The 16175-nt window shown below is 47.7% G+C and overlaps 1 protein-coding gene across 1 annotated transcript; it reads left to right on the top strand.

The window, feature by feature from the left end:
- Nucleotides 1-306: 306 nt before the first annotated feature.
- Nucleotides 307-7808, top strand: ptpn9b (protein tyrosine phosphatase non-receptor type 9b; the record flags this gene model as incomplete). The annotated part of the gene is made up of 13 exons (XM_079219516.1): nt 307-339; nt 2066-2209; nt 2763-2852; nt 3021-3145; nt 3773-3878; nt 3978-4088; nt 4176-5128; nt 5251-5347; nt 5919-5988; nt 6089-6167; nt 6278-6428; nt 6711-6918; nt 7585-7808. The coding sequence occupies 13 exons, from the start codon at nt 307-309 to the stop codon at nt 7806-7808; spliced, it is 2391 nt and encodes a 796-aa protein (XP_079075642.1).
- Between the last annotated feature and the right edge of the window lie 8367 nt (nt 7809-16175).

Genomic DNA, 16175 nt, shown 5'->3' with positions numbered 1-16175 from the left:
ATGAAAGGTAGTATTAAAATGCAATACAGATTTTAGAGATGTGTGTAATTAATGTCATGATATATTTGACTGTCAGCATGGGACTGTCAGCATTACATTTTTATTTTATATATTATATTATATCAATGGACAAATAGGCTGCAGTTTATGAACTGTCAGTGGCAGCATTGATAAATCCAGACTGTTGTTTTTCTCTATTAAACGCCGCCTCCATGTGAAGGCCTGTGGGCGGGGCCTCGCGGGGTGTAGGGCGTGAGCGCGCGCGGCTGGTGGGCGCGCCCGCTGCGACGCTGCGGAGGCTTCAAGATGGCGGAAGCCATGACAACTCAGGAGCAGCTGGTAAGGGTCTCTTTACGGACTTTTCCCCCGTGTCACCTTCACTTCCTTCTCCAACTCCCAACATTTTTGTTTCCAAACGTTTTGTCACGGCGAACGTCCCTCGGAACGACGCGGTCTGGTAAACAGCCCCGGCCCGCTCGCACCCTCCCGTAGCCGACGGGCTCCGGTGTGACTGACAGCAGCTAGCATGCGTGTGTTAGCATGATGGCGTTTGCTAGCAGCGGCGAGGCTCACTTCGCCGGCTGCGTGCCGCGAGCACCCGCTCCCCCGATAACCCGGCTGTGCGCGGACCACGCAGACGTGTTCGTGTCGCTGATGTCCAGTAGCCATACTTCGCCACCTGTGGTTTGCCCCCATACGTGCGGCTTTACGGCACCGTTAGCCGTCCATCTGCCACATGTAACCTAGCTGCTAGCTAACGCTAAATAGCTATTGTTGACTTGCAGGGAATCTCCTCGACAGCTGTGTTTCCACGCTTTAAAAACCACATTGGCCCAAGTGTGAGGATTAAAAAGGACCAAACAGTGATAACCTCAAGTGTTTATTGGCGGTGTGCACCATGACACGGGATGTGTTTGCTGTAAGCCAGCGGGTTAGCTCGCGGTGTTATCAGATTTACGGTCGAGTATTCACAGAAGCGAGCCCCCGGTTCCTGGCATTGTTGTTGCCCTCGCTTTCTAGTAAAAAAAAGGGGGGACGGGAGGCCGGCCCGACTTTTATAGCGAACATCAAATGTCACGCGGGCCTCGCGATGACAGCATAGCTACTTATTTTCCCTCCCACGAAGGTTAACTGATCTGTACACTTATTTACAGGACGCGCTCACGGCTGTTACCACGCGCCAGATGAGCCAATGTGTTTTCTTGATGGCTCACTGCACTTTCCCCCAGATTGCTGCTCCAAACCTTTTTGTAGTTTTTAAGATCTCAGCGACTTGTTGCGTTTGGCTCGGATTAACCCGACCAAGGCTAGCAACCACCCCCTGGTGCTGATGTGTGTACACACAGACACACACACACACACTGGTGGTGGCAGCTTTTATGGTCGGGTTGTGATTTAAAGATAACCTTCCCAGACTGGCCGAGCCAATGAGCGCACATACGTTTTGTTGTTGTTGTTGTGTAGACTCATTATTGTGCTGATGACATGTTCCACACCTGTTTGTTAGATTTCCCCCAAAGTGTGCCACATTATATACAGTAAGGACCATCACTTCTGACATCATAAGCCAAATCGATCTATTATGAAAGATCAGGTAAAGTCAGGTAAAAAAATAAAAACAGAACCAAGGGTGCTATTTATTTTCCTGCAGCAAAATGCAATATTTTCGAATGTGCGTGTCTATTTTTGCCCGTCATCTAATCAAACAAAATTGATTGACCAGATGCATCAGGGTTTGAGGCGCATCTTCACATCTGCCCAACAAGTCAAAGGGAAACCTCTTCATTTGGACATTTTCATTGTGTAACCTTGGCAGGGAGATAACTACAAAGCTGAGGGGGCTGAGAGACTCATGCGTTTATTTTTGTCGTGTCAGTCGCCGTGCCTTTCTTCTCTCCCCCTTGTTGTTTTGTTGCTATTTTCCCGACTCCCCTCAATTCCCTGCTTTTGATATTATTTTTATAGGTTTCCCCATCTACACAACTAGCTTTTTTCTCTCTCTCTGTTTTAATGTCTCCTCCCTCACCTCATCGCTCTCCCTCCGTCTCGTCCGTTCTCCTTCCAGGCTGTGGAGGAGTTCCTGCGTGAGGTGCGAAGCCGGGAGCAGCCTCACAGCGCTGGGCTTGTGTCCCAACCCACAGCTGTAAAGTTTCTTATGGCCCGCAAGTTTGACGTCTCCAGAGCCATCAACCTCTTCCAAGCATACAAGGTACTGTGCTTGGATCTGTGACAAAGCTGAGATGAATATATTCTGTTATCAACAGAACGCTACATGTCCTTGGGGCCAAAGGATCGAGAAAAGATATTTAATTTCAATATGTCCTGACCCTTTTCTGAATAATTAAATTTGTGATTTGAATTGCGAAAAATGTCTTTCGCCTTATTTGTTGGTGTAGTATAAACTCAAACTCGTTGATACCAATAATCCCAAACTCTACTTGTTTAAATGAATAAAAGTAATTAGATAATTTGCAGTTTCTTGCTGCTGCTAGCCAAAGTTTTGATATGTGATTGACAGCCGTTAATGATATGATGAAAAGCTCTCGGCTGCATAACCGTGTCCCGTCAGAGCAGGTCATAACCTGTTATTCAGTTCTGAATAACAAGGCTCCTATTGAACTGGAAAGCAGCATGTTTGGGCAGTGTGATGCGCATCATCAATCATTTTTAGATGCCGTTTTCTTTTTTCTTGCATACCATTTCAAATTGCACGCTAATGAATGTCCGCTTCCCTCGTCTCTGTCATCGTATATCAAAATCAGAACACAAGAATCAAAGAGGGCATCATCAATATCAACCCTGACGAGGAGCCCTTACGCTCCGAGCTGCTGAGTGGAAAATTTACAGTCCTGGTGAGTGCGGAAGCTCCTGCTGGTCATTTTGTGACTTGGTCTGCACGTGTGTCCCTGCCTCTGTGCACGTTTGTGATCAGAATGTATAGCTTTCTCGCAATTCCAAAGAATGGATGCACAATTGATGATGATTTGTATGTATGACGATATGTTGCATGTCCCCACCAGCCTGGCCGCGATGCGAAGGGTGCCGCTCTAGCGCTCTTCACCGCTCGCCTGCATCGGTCAGATGTCACCACCCACAAAGCTGTGCTGCAGGCCATTATCTATCAGCTGGACAAAGCCATAGAGAGGTGATGCCCTCACCCGTCATACACACTACCGAGTATCACTGATCTCTAATGACGCGTACACACCAAATGAAAAGCAAATTTTCTTTTTGCCGCCTCGCGCTAGTCACATGAGTTTGCCCGCGTCGGAGTGGGCTTCCAACAAGGTTCCATCCAATTTTTACCGTGGTTTCCTTGCAGTTAACAGATTAAAATGGTGCCGAATTAACTAGGGTCTGGGTGCAAGACTACAGGCAAACAACTTTTTAAAAGCTTGTTTTCTGATTAGAGTTTGGAGAATTCGGTGCCAGGCTACGCTTACATCTACCAAAACTTGTAATAACGTAACAAATATGACAGCGACGTTATTGGTTATACCACAGTCTATGGTTTATTCGCATGCATTTATACACAAATATGAGGTACTATTGTAGAGCTCTAGGTGATACAATAGTTATTTTCCTTCATTTCTGACTCAACAATGTCAGGAAGTCAGTGACCGCAGGAAGCTTTCGCGACACAGCGTCGCGTGAATTTAGCGCCCGAGGTGGGCATTTGTTTTGCGAACCAGTGTCTCAAGTATTTGCTCGAAGATGATATGCATCACTTATGGCACGCTCATTTTGATCCCCTTCTTCTCTTGCTCAACAGCGAACAAACTCAAAGAGACGGACTCATATTCATCTATGACATGACGAACTCCACCTACGGCAACTTTGACTACGAGCTCTGTGTCAAGATCCTCAATTTGCTGAAGGTAAATACAAGGAACAAGCTTCTGTTTCCCTCAGATCTGCCTGCCTTCAAGTTTTCGGTGTCCAAGTGGTCTATCTGAAATGATTGATGTATTTTCTAGGGGGCGTTTCCAGCTCGTCTAAAATGTGTCTTCATTGTGTCATCGCCTCTTTGGTTCCGAGCCCCTTTCGCCGTCCTCCGCCTGTTTGTGCGCGAGAAGCTGAGAGAGAGGGTATGTGTCTCTTTATTTTTCGTTGCCGATACATCGTGACTTTTGGTTGTCATTTGAAAGGCGTTTTCTCTCTTCCCCATCCGCCAGGTGTGCACTGTGAAAGCTCACGAGCTGGCCAGTCACATTCCAGTCTCCTCCCTCCCCGAGCACCTGGACGGGACGTCCCAGTACAGCCACGTGGCTTGGATCCAGTCCTGCATCAACACGCACACGAACACTGTTCCGGGCGGCACGCAAGAGCACGATCCGCACGACTGCGTCGGTAGCCTGCTGCGCTCCTACAGCTTAGAGTGCAGCAACGCAGGCGCGGGCGCCACGCAGCCGCACGGCCACATCAGCGCCCAGTTGGGTTCCGAGTTAGCGGTGGCTAACTCAAACTGCTACGACGACAGCAACGCCAACTCACACAACCACTGCACTGAAGGCAGGACTCGAGGCCTAGGTCAGTACCCACCGAGCCCGCAGTCTGCCGCCAGCAGGCCGCAGGGGAACCACCAACACTGGAACGGCTCAACAGGGAGCGGGGCCGGCAGCAGCTCGAGTCCCAACGCCAACACGAACGGACGTTGCCGCCAAGCCCCTCCCCAGTCTGAGACGCCCCCCGACACGCCGCTCTCCCAGGTAGGCGAGGGGGATGCGGTGGACGGGAAGGTAACGGATTCCACCTGTGGGTCTCAGAGTGTTGGCGTGAGGGAGGAGGAGGAGGATTATGATGAGGAAGAGGATGACGACGATGACGAGTTTGAGGATGAGGAGGAGGAGGATGGCGTTGAGGAAGAGGAGGGGGTGCCTCCGTTGCCCCAGAAGTCGTTGCCTCGCCCGCCACACCAGCCGCCCTCCCAGTCCCCGCCCCTACCTTCGTCGTGGGGCGCAGATGACGAGGACGGCTGCGTGGAGGCGTCTATTCACGTGCCGGAGCAGGGGGGCCTGACGGTGCACGATCTGGTGGAGCACGTGAAGAGGAAGAAGAAGAAGGGGATTTATCAGGAGTACGAGGAGATCCGGAAGGAGCCACCGACCAGCACCTTTGACTACTCCAAGTAAGTGATCAAAATATATTGTTGTTTTTCTTCCGTGTGCTTTATTTTCTGTCTCAGGGAAGGAAAACTAGGGGAGAGATAACACTGTTTAACAACACACATTCAATTCTGCCTTTTTGCAGAAAACTGGCCAATCAGATAAAGAACAGGTACAGCGATGTGCTCTGCCTGGACCAGTCACGGGTGCGACTCTGCCAGCTCTGCGATGATGAGGATGAGGTATTTACGGATACGCCAAACCTCACTTCTCCCTCTGTGATTGGATTAGTTTGGTTCACAAATGTATTTTGTGGATGATTTTACGGATGTTTGCTGTTGAATTGTGACTTTGCTGCCAACACCAGGCCTCTGTTGCACCTTCTCATAAGAAGTGTGTTTTTGGTAACCGATTAGGGAATGCGACGTTACATATTGGATGCATTTAGTTGCCTCGACACGAAGGGACACATCACTATTTTACGCTAAGTTCAGGGTGTTTGAAATTATGTTTTGGGACGAAAAGATAAATCAAGGGCTTTGTAAACCAGCTGCTATGACAAAACAACACAACAACAAAAGTGATCTGTATCTGCCGATATGGCTCATCGGGAATTTGTATCGACGGCAAAAAAACTTGCACAAGAGCATCTGTATTATATAACTTATATAATGCTCCCTTTTTTCATTTTCTTGATGATTCGATCCGTGACTCAGAGCCGTGATCCGTTGCCCCTCTGGTAGTAATGTTCAATGCCCTCCTACGGGGGGCAGTAGATCCCATCGCCAAACCCTTTTTTTGTTTTTTTTGCAGACATCCGATTACATCAATGCCAGTTTCATGGACGGGTACAAGAGGAGTAACGCTTACATTGCAACTCAGGGTGAGCAACTGGGGACAGAAACTGCGGTCCCATTGTCTATCATTGTCTCCATGCAATATTCCCTCTTTCTGCGCCAACCCCACTCTTTCGTGTCCTTCAGGTCCTTTGCCCAAAACGTTTGGTGACTTCTGGCGCATGGTGTGGGAACAGATGGTACTCATCATTGTCATGACCACCAGGTGAGACTCCTTTTTGCGCCCGAGTCAATTCAGTGTTCGCCCGCGTGACAGCGCGTCCCCGATTGGGCCGGTGGCGAGCTCAAACCGGCGTGTGCTTGTGTGCGTCGCAGGGTGGTGGAGCGCGGCCGGGTCAAGTGCGGCCAGTACTGGCCTCTGGATGAGGGCCGGACCGAGCAGCACGGGTACTTCCTGGTCAGGAACACGCACATAAAGGCGTTTCAGGACTTCACGCTCTCCCATCTTGAACTTTACAACACACAGGTAAGTCCCACCGAACTGCGTTAGGACTTGAAACATTTAACTGTGTGAATTTGAGTTAATGAGGCGGTCTTTAAAAAGTATCTTTTAATGGCTTCGGGGTTTTTTAAAAGTTGAATAAAAGATGGCTTTGTCAACGGAATCTGTTTCTTTTTTCATGTAATATAAGAATATTGCTTGGTGTGGATATTGTCCCACATGCTTGTACATGCCGTCACAAAAGAAGTAGTCTGATATCTTTTTATTTTATTGTCCCTTCTGTGAACCTGCGTGACTTTCCCTCAGTCTGGAGAGAGACGGGAGGTGTGCCACTACCTCTACGTCAGCTGGCCAGACTTCGGCGTGCCCAAAAGCGCTTCCGCCATGTTGGACTTCCGCGAGCACGTACTTCAGAGGAGGGAGGCTGCGGTCCAGAGCCTGGGCTCCAGTTGGACGGGGCCTCCCGGGGGCCCCCCTTTGGTTGTGCACTGCAGCGCCGGCATTGGCCGCACAGGTAAACGAACATGTACCACGGTGGCGTTCAGGTATACCGTCGTGTTTATGCAAAGACCTTGTTACTCTGTCATGTGTCTTTGTGTTTGCATACAGTGTTGCTGTATGGAAATAAACAAATATAGTAGAGCTGGGTCTCAATTCTACCAAAAAATAATGAGCCAGTTTTCTGTCATATTTGTTTTCATTGTCAGAACCATAGAAGTATTGAGGTTTGATACCCAGCCTTCAACATATTCTTAATAACAATAACAGCATCGTCGACCATTTTGTGTCTCTATTGTCGAGTCCTTTTATGGCTCCACGCCAGAGACGGCCGAGGCTGGAGGCCTCGTGTTTTTCGGGTCCATTCTTGTGAAAACAATATCTTGAGTATCCAAATTTGGCACGAAATGTCCTCTTGGACACGAGGGTGGCTTTCTCAGAATTTGGTGGTCACCTCGACCTCACAAATGGAGTTCATGGCCAGAGCTCAAGATTAATAATCCTAATGATGACAATATCACACAACTGTCTCATAGGATGAAATGTTAGTGAAGACGTTTGAGACGGGGATGTAAACTGTAACACGACTGGTTGGCAGAGGCTTACTTCTAGTTTGTTGCCTGCGCAGCGTGAGTCACTGCTTCCTGTGTGACCTCTCCGTCTTCTTTCTGTCCTCCACCAGGCACCTTCTGCACCCTGGACATCTGCCTGTCCCGGCTGGAGGACATCGCCACGGTGGACGTCCGCCAGACGGTGCGGCGCATGCGCACGCAGAGGGCCTTCAGCATCCAGACCTGGGACCAGTACTACTTCTGCTACACGTCGGTCATCGAGTACGCCCAGCGCCACGGGAAGCTGAGCCCGGTGCAGTGGTCCGACTCCGACCTGGAGACCGACAGCGAGTGAGGGACACGCGGAGGCAGAGAGAGCGGCGACACGGGGACGGCCCGGCCGAAGCTGAAGTCATGTGGGCGAAAAGAGCGAGGAAGGACGCCACAGGGAGCGACTGTGGTTAGCAGGTCCGTCCTTCAATCAGAGGATCGGCGGTTCGATCCCCGGGTCCGCTACCCCAGGTCGATGTCTCCTCGAGCAAGACACTTAACCCCAAATTGCTCCCCGTAGCCGTGTCTACGGCGCATGTGTTGTAAGTCGCTTTGGATAAAAAGCGTCCGCTAAATGAAATGTAATGTAAAAGAACGTTCCAGATGTCTCTGCTGCCATAAGAGAGAAGAGACAAAAGGATGGAGATGTTGTTTTGGCTCTTCAATGTCACGATGCAGACTCCCACGGCTGCTCCTCCTTCACGTGAACGGATCGACGGAGGAGGCGAAGAGCCGGAGGGAGAAACAAAAACAAAAGAAACATACAGGGAGTAGAGACTGCGCGTTGTTTGAGAGCAAGCTGTCCTGCCAATTTCCGAGCCCCTTTTTATTTAGCAAACTACAGGTGGGGGTCGGGGGGACTTGGCCCGCCCCGAACCTGAACCTGTCTTGTTGACAAGAGAGTCGTACGAGTTGTAGCATTTTTATATTGACTTGCACATGAGGAATGACAAACTTGAACTTAACCCCTTGACGCCCTCCAAACCCGTTTTATTGTTTCCTTTCTTGTTCCTTTTCGACCCTCAACACGTCTGCGATCGCAGATCATGTGATTGATGTGGAAAGGTTCAAACTTGAAAACTTTTTTTTCTTTAAAGAGGAAATGGTTGTTTGTGAGCAAATGGTCTTAAGTGACAGTAGATCAGCGTGAGCCATTTAGTCCATTTCCGTTTGTTTTATTTCCTCCTGTTTTTCTTTTCCAAGTCCTTTTTCTTTTTTTTATATGGTGCATTTTCTACGTGTGTTTCATATCTGTGCATATGTAGACTAACTTTTCAAAGCCAAAGTCCTCACCCTGAATGCTTGGATGTACTCCTTACTGAGATATTATAGACTGAAGCTAATGTATATTCTTGTAACATACATTATTGTGCATAATAACAACCTCTGAGAGAAGAGCAAGAAAAAGAAGCTTTGTTTAATATAATTGACTTAACCGTGAGAAGAAATATCTATGTAGCGAGCCAGGCTGTGACAAAATACACAAAGGAGATCTGGTATTAAAACTGATATCGTATTGCAAATCGGTGTGATTTGTCAGGTCTAACATCATCTTTACTGTTGGAGCGTTCCGATTGGACGATACCAAGTAATTTGGCCTTAACTAGATTCACTGCCTCGTCGTTCTCAGACCTAAACCATACCTGAAACTGTAAACTTGTATTCACCCCTCCCCCTTATTTTGAATCGTACTCTCTTGATACCACAACCGTTGCGTCTGATTCTCGAGGTGTAGTCTGCCTCAGATACTTGTGCCTTCAAGTCCTCCTCAGCTTAACGTCTCGCCGGTATAGTAATAACACCCGAACGAGTGCACTTGAGTAGCGCACACGTTGACTGTGTGTCTGGCGGGACACCCACATTTTGCCTAAAGTCCTGCATGTAGCGCGCCGCTTACGAATACCATGGAAGTAGTGCGTCGTCTGGGAGCGAGTTCTGGTTCGAGACCTATAGTTTTATCATTTGACCTCGGGGGGGTAATTCTAGTGGGTTTTTTTTTTGCAGTGTCAAAAGATCCATTTCTGGGTTTGCCTCTGGTGAATTATCATTTAAGTCAAATCAACAAAAAAAAAGAAAGAAGAAAAAAAAACTATATTGACTTTATTTTGTATTTTTTACTGTGTTGTATCCTACTATATTTATGTCTTTGTAAAGCTTCTACTATATTGAAATCGGTGAATGTTGGTACGACGCGACGGAGAGAAACAAAGTCATAGCATTTGATAAGCTGAACAAATCAGATGGGAGAGGGAGTGAAATATATATATTTTTGTTTTTCACAATGAGATTTTTGGTGGAAAATGTCCCTTGCCATTGTATTTTCAGGACTGACTTGTATAAATGGTGATTGTTCAATTCCAGGACAATAAGGGGTGGGATGTTGGGGGGAGGTGAAGCTAACGTTTTTAAGATCGTTTATTGTTAAACACAGTAATAATTGCATTAACTTCATGTGCTGTCTGGTACCCAATGCCAAGGACAAAGCAAGAGTAAAAAAAAAAAAGAAGACAAAGTGGCTGCCATTTCTGTTCACAAAACCCCAGCTCGGTGTCTGTTAGTCAAACAAAATATATATATATATATATATATATATATATATATATATATATATATACACACACACACACACACAAATGTTTATCGAGAATGGGGTAAGGTTCATCAGCATGGAAAAGGAGCCTTGAATGTTTTATTTTGGGGGGTAATGGCGTCTGAGCAATTTAGTCAAGACGGCCCTGGATATTGTTGGTGAATGTGACCCTGCATCCCTCAATGCCAAAGCCCAGGCTCACCCTGAAGATGTCTTCTCCTGTCTCACATCCTCAGCATGGACCCAACCAGTGCAGCCTTGCATCCACGGACACGAGAGGGACTGGTATAGACACGAAATGAGTGTGTGTGTGTGTGTGTGTGTGTGTGTGTGTACGTTCAAAGAGTCTTGGTCCCCCTCCCCATGCTACTTTTCACATGACGAGAAACAGAGAATGCATACGTGCATTTTGTTCACCGGTGTTCATTTAAATGTTCCTTTTTGTGCTTTTTTTAAAAAAAAAAAAAATAATTTTAAGTTCTCGTGATTGAATTTTGGTCTTTGTACATGCTGTCGGTCCGGCTGTCCCATTAAAGCAACGGTATTACTATCATGAACGAGTTCCAGAGCTAATGTGACCGCTTCTTGACTGGGTGCTGCGCAGCGTGGACGCAAGCGGGCCTCTGTTGTTTTACAAGCTGGATTTACACACCAAACCTCTGAGATTAGAACATATAAAGCATTGCTGTAGATCACATTGCCCAAAGGTCAACCTCAACCAACCAAAACAGTGAAATGCTACTTTACAGTAATATATAGTGCAGCGTCCCGCTTACAGGGAGCCGGTTTCTGCATTGTTTACTTTGAGGGGGATTTCCACTTTTATCTGAATACCTCCTCAACCATTCTTGACCGACTTGGGGTTCATGTGGCAACATTTTGGACACCATTATTTGCGAAGGAAACGGTTCGTCTACAAGAAAGAGAGAAGGTGGTGGAAGAAGTCTTCAACTACTAAGCAACCTTTCTTTAGAGCTGCTACAGGAATGCTTTGCCCAGATGAAGGTGTCGTTGACGTGACAGTTGGGTCTCTTGATGTCCAGATTAGACTAACAAGCAGATGTTATTACCTCTGGACAAAGCTAGACCAGCTGTTTTTACCTGCTAAGCTTACTGTGGCTTCATATATGTTTAGAATATTTGGCCACTTTTAAATTGACCCGTCGCCAGTTTCTGTCACCAGAAGTCATGACTTAACTAAATGGAACTGTCTGGTCGCTAAAGTTATTATCATTTTCCCACCATCATAAGTCAAAATGCATGAAGACTTTGTGTGTTGAACACACAACAAGATGTCTTCCAGCAAGTCCCACCTTTATTTATAGCAGCACGCATGTTGCTTTGGGGTATAAATTAACCATTACATATTTTTTGACTGCTAAATAATGTCTGTAATATCTGTAATAATACAACAAACAGCAGCTTTAGGTACCAGAAGTTATACAGCCTTTATTTTAGAATAAATATACAAGTGCATCACCGATAATGTGACCGGTTCTGGTTGAAAGTTACACTCAGAATGAAACCAGGGTTCCCACACATTTCACATATTTCAAATTCCATATTTTATACACTCAAATTCCTACCATATTTGACATCTGAGTACAAATATCGAGAAGTTTATTATATGAATAAATTGTTTTAAAATCCAACTATGGGCATGCAGAGTATTTTTGCCAGAGGATTGTAGCTCGGTACCTTGTGTCATACAAACCAGTTAACACCAAACGGCAGCAAAGAACTAATTGTCCAGACTATGGGGCAAAAGTCTGAAAACAAGTACTTTTCCATTCTCCCTTTTCTTTTTAACAGAATTATCCAGACCTGATAATTACTCAAATCAAATTCCCTACTTATAGGAACCCTGACTAAATTTCTACGTACTTAAATTCTCACTGTGTGTGTGTGTGTGTGTGTGTGTTTGTCACGAGATTAAACAAAAAAATCCAGGTGAGTGTGAAGATAAAACAAGTTAAAAAAAAGGCAGCCGGTCGGTGAATCGGTTGCTGACTGAGTCCTGAAGCCGTGCGGCATCATCTGCGGATGTGGTTGTTCTGAAGCGAGGCGGGGTATGAGTTCCTGGCTCGGGAGCAGGACGCGCAGCAGACGCTCCTGTAGTAGGTGTACACGCACAGCCGGGCTTGAACCACCACCATGCAGTTGTGATACTGGTCGCTGCACGATGGATCTGCGTGGGGGGGGCAAGTGAGACGTACGTGAGGGGATAAGAAGCAACTCTTCCAGTTATCGACCACACCCAGCCTTCTGAGTCAGTTCATCGGGCCTCAACGCTCAGTACAAAGTGAATCAGACGAAACACATGATGAATACAGTGCCTTGCGAAATGCATTCCTCTCAGCAGCACTTTGCTCTGCAGACTCACTCATCTCGCCGACACAGGGCTGCTCGTTGCACTCTTCTCGGCCCTCCGGGGTCAAACCGGGGTCACAGCGGTCGCTCGGGGTGACGTTGTCGGCGAGACAACGTACCTCGCGGACGCGGTAGCCCCCGTTGCAGGAGCGTGAGCACTGAGATGGAGAAGGGTTGGGGCAGGGAGGAAGAGTCACACATACGGTATAAATAAAGTCATGTTAAGGACTTCATGTACTTTTGAATGTCCTCTGAAATGAAAATCAATTAGGCCGTCAGCTTTAAGAGGTCAATTCCCCTAAATCACCAAAAGACACCATATTCTCTGACCTCTGAAATCTGCTTCCAGCACATAATAATAAAGTGAATAGGATTTAAATTCTGGTGTTCAAAGCAATTAAAGATTTCTAGAAATGTCACTCTTGACTTGAGACATTGTTGAGCATAGGTTTCACGCTAATCTGTCGATTATTCTAGACGATGTTTATCGTCATTTAACAAAATAATCCCCACGAAAGGTCCACTTGGATTTTGACCCTTTAACGCTCCTGTATATGACAACCAAACCTCTTTATACTGACTGACCCCTCACACACTATGAGGTCGTACGTGAGGGCTCCAGGGTTGCAGGGACACTTACCGCGCTCCACTCTGTGACGTACCACTGCACGCCGCATGGCTTCAGTCTGCACAGCTGAGCTGTGATTGGCTGAGAGAGGGCGGAGCATTTCCCCCGGTCCCCAACCTCCACGCGACCGTCGTCGTTGTTGAAAATGCAAACCACACTCCGGGTCTGTGTGCCGTTCCCACACTCTGCCGAACACTTAACACACACACACAGACTTCAAATGGATCTTTTCACAGTGTGTGTGTGTGTGTGTGTGTGCATGTGTGTGTCAATTACCTGACCCCAGGGTCCGGTGTACCACTCCAGGCGGTCCTGGCAGGGGCCCGCCTCGCACGAGGTCACCTCTGGTGGGCGTTGCCCTTCGCAGCTGTCCAATGGGAGATCAGTCACGTGATCCATCAGGCACAGCGCCGTCCGGGTTCGACTGCCGTGACCACACTCTGCAGAGCACTGAAGAACGTCGCACGCGCTCCAAATCAGATCCACTTCATATGTGATATTTAACTTCCTCACACACACACACACACACACTCTAACAGTCTCTGCGTTACCCGTTGGCTCCAGAGGGACGTGAACCAGCTGCGTGCACAGACTCCCATGTCACAGTTCTGCAGCGTGTCTGGCTTGAGGTTCATGTTGCACTCCTCGTCCTCCTCCACGTCTGCCTGGTTGCTCACACACACAACCTCCCTGCTGCGCTGGCCCACCCCACAGGGCACCGAACACTGGGGGTCGGGGGACAGAGAGGGCAAATGGGTTTACCTTTATGAAAGACTTGTTTATGGGTAGAGTGTACTAGTATGCAGGAGTACGGAGGCCTGTGAGTGGTCTCTCACCGGGCTCCACTCGGACCGCGTCTCCCACTGGCTGCAGATCTTCAGCTGACACGTGGACGTGGTCACCGGCGGGTCGGGGGACCCGCACAGCTCTTCGGCCACGGGGACCGAGGTCTCCGTCCCGTTGGCGGGAACTCGGGTGACCTGGCGGCAGATGACCTGTCGGTGCTGAGAGCCGGGCCCGCAACTCCTGCTGCAGTCCGACCACTCGCCCACGTCCCAGCTGTCAGCCAATCGCGGGGACAGGAAAAGAGAGTTGGGAAGGAAATGAAGAGTCACAAAAGATGTGGTTGAGCGTTGAGCTTGGCGAAGACATTCCCTCAAGCTGAGTTTGTGTGAGTGCCATATCCTCATTTCGACCATAGTTTACCCCAGTCTGCAGGGGGGCGTTAGAAAGCCCCCAACAGGAGATCATAAACGGGGACAAGCGAAATGAGCCAGTGTGTGTTGCACAAGTTCAGATGTTTCTCTGGGTTCTATTACTTCTGCTGCGTTCCCCCAACAGAAACATATCGGTTTCAGGCCGAGAGCCATCAGGGATCGCTGCTGCGGGCGAAACATCTGACAGACCCGCAAGCAAACGTACAGCTACTCCGCTAACACCCCTCTGCATCTTGGCGACATGCGGTGACCCCGCGGTTTTTTACCACGAGACGCTCAAACCGGAGAAGCCACATCAAAGAAAGTCAGCGTGATTGACTTTGACAATGTGTGTGAGTGATAAAAAGCCTTGAGAGTAACAGCGTTGTGTGGAACTAATGCAACGACGTGCATGTGTCTTATTCCCATGAATCATGGCCGTTGTATACACCAGGTGTGTGTGTGTGTGTGTGTGTGTGTGTGTTGCTCACTATGCAGGGCAGGGCTGGGTGTTGCAGTCTTCTTCTTGGTCCGTTGGCTCAAGGGCGGGGTCACAGAGGTCAGCAGGAACAGTTGTTTCGGAGTCTTTCTCAACACACCCCCAGAGTAACTGACGCCTGCCTGGCAAGCGTGTGGAGACACACACACACACACACACACACACACACACACACACACACACACACACACACACACACAGAGAGAGAGAGAGAAAAAAGACTAAGCAAGTGAATGTTCGTTTTGTCCGCAAAAATATGGCTGTATATACATATTTGACAGAAGTTGGCACATGCATTTTGCCAGCAATCTCAGCCCTTTGGGTGAGTGACAGCTACTGTTTCATTTCAATTTAAAACCCAACCAATCAGAATCTTTTCGGGAGGAGGGTTTAAAGAGACAGGCGCTAAAATGAAGCGTTTCAGAGAGAGGTTGAGTACACAGGTATAATTAGACAGTCAATATGAGGGAAAAATATAGTTTTTTCAAACATTAAAGCAGGTAATTATGTTTGAATAGAAACCCAAAATGTAACCAAAAAAGTAAGAACCTAAAAAATGATACGTCCACTTTAATGTAAGCCTGCCTGCACACTAAATGCCCCAACAAATTATGTAGCACAAATTTTGAAAAAGAAAACCACAGATTTGGAAGATTTGTGCGGTCACGTCGTCTTTGAATTACGTGTGTTTTCTCACCTGCGCCGCAGGTGGCGCTGCACTCTGTGTGCCCACTCCTTGTCCAGGCGTAGGTGGGCCGGGTGTCAGAGGGAACCTGGTTAGGGTGGGGTGTCTCTTTGATGATGTCATTGTTGGTGAGGTCACCTCGGTGGCCCTTCTCACCAGGGTGGGATGGGCCCACTGTCGCAACTACAAGAGGCAAATAATGGGGAAGAAAGGCAGTGAATTTCCTTGAAATGTTTGACATGCGTTGTCTTTTGGGATTTCCAGTTATTAACTCATTATTTGTCAGCATCAACAGACACAAATGAAGCAATTTTTTTAAAGAAATCTATTTACTGTGGGTTGAATATTAGGTATTGAAATAAATCCCGGCCCAAGTGACCGATTATCGTCTCCGTGTGCGGTGCAGAGGCCAAAGCCGAGTCTGGCTCCCTGCCTGCATCAAACGTTATCAAAATCCTAATCGAGTATTCGCAGGACGATTGAGCTGAAAATGATACATATTGGCGTTACCGTGTAATCTGAACTGAACACACACACACACACACACACACATACACACACACACACACACACACACACACAAACAGAGGCATCTGTTTTGTGTTACGCTCCCTGAGGGCAAACTAGAATATTCAGACGTGAGAAAATGTCACAGCGGTAATTTAGGGTCGCCCAAAAAGAAGTGTGTTTGTGCGTGTGAGTG

This window comes from Taurulus bubalis (genome assembly GCF_910589615.1).
Source record: "Taurulus bubalis genome assembly, chromosome: 6".
NCBI classification, from domain to species: Eukaryota; Metazoa; Chordata; class Actinopteri; order Perciformes; family Cottidae; genus Taurulus; species Taurulus bubalis.
The sequence above is the reverse complement of the archived record's forward strand: the minus strand, read 5'-3'. Positions and strand labels throughout refer to the sequence as shown.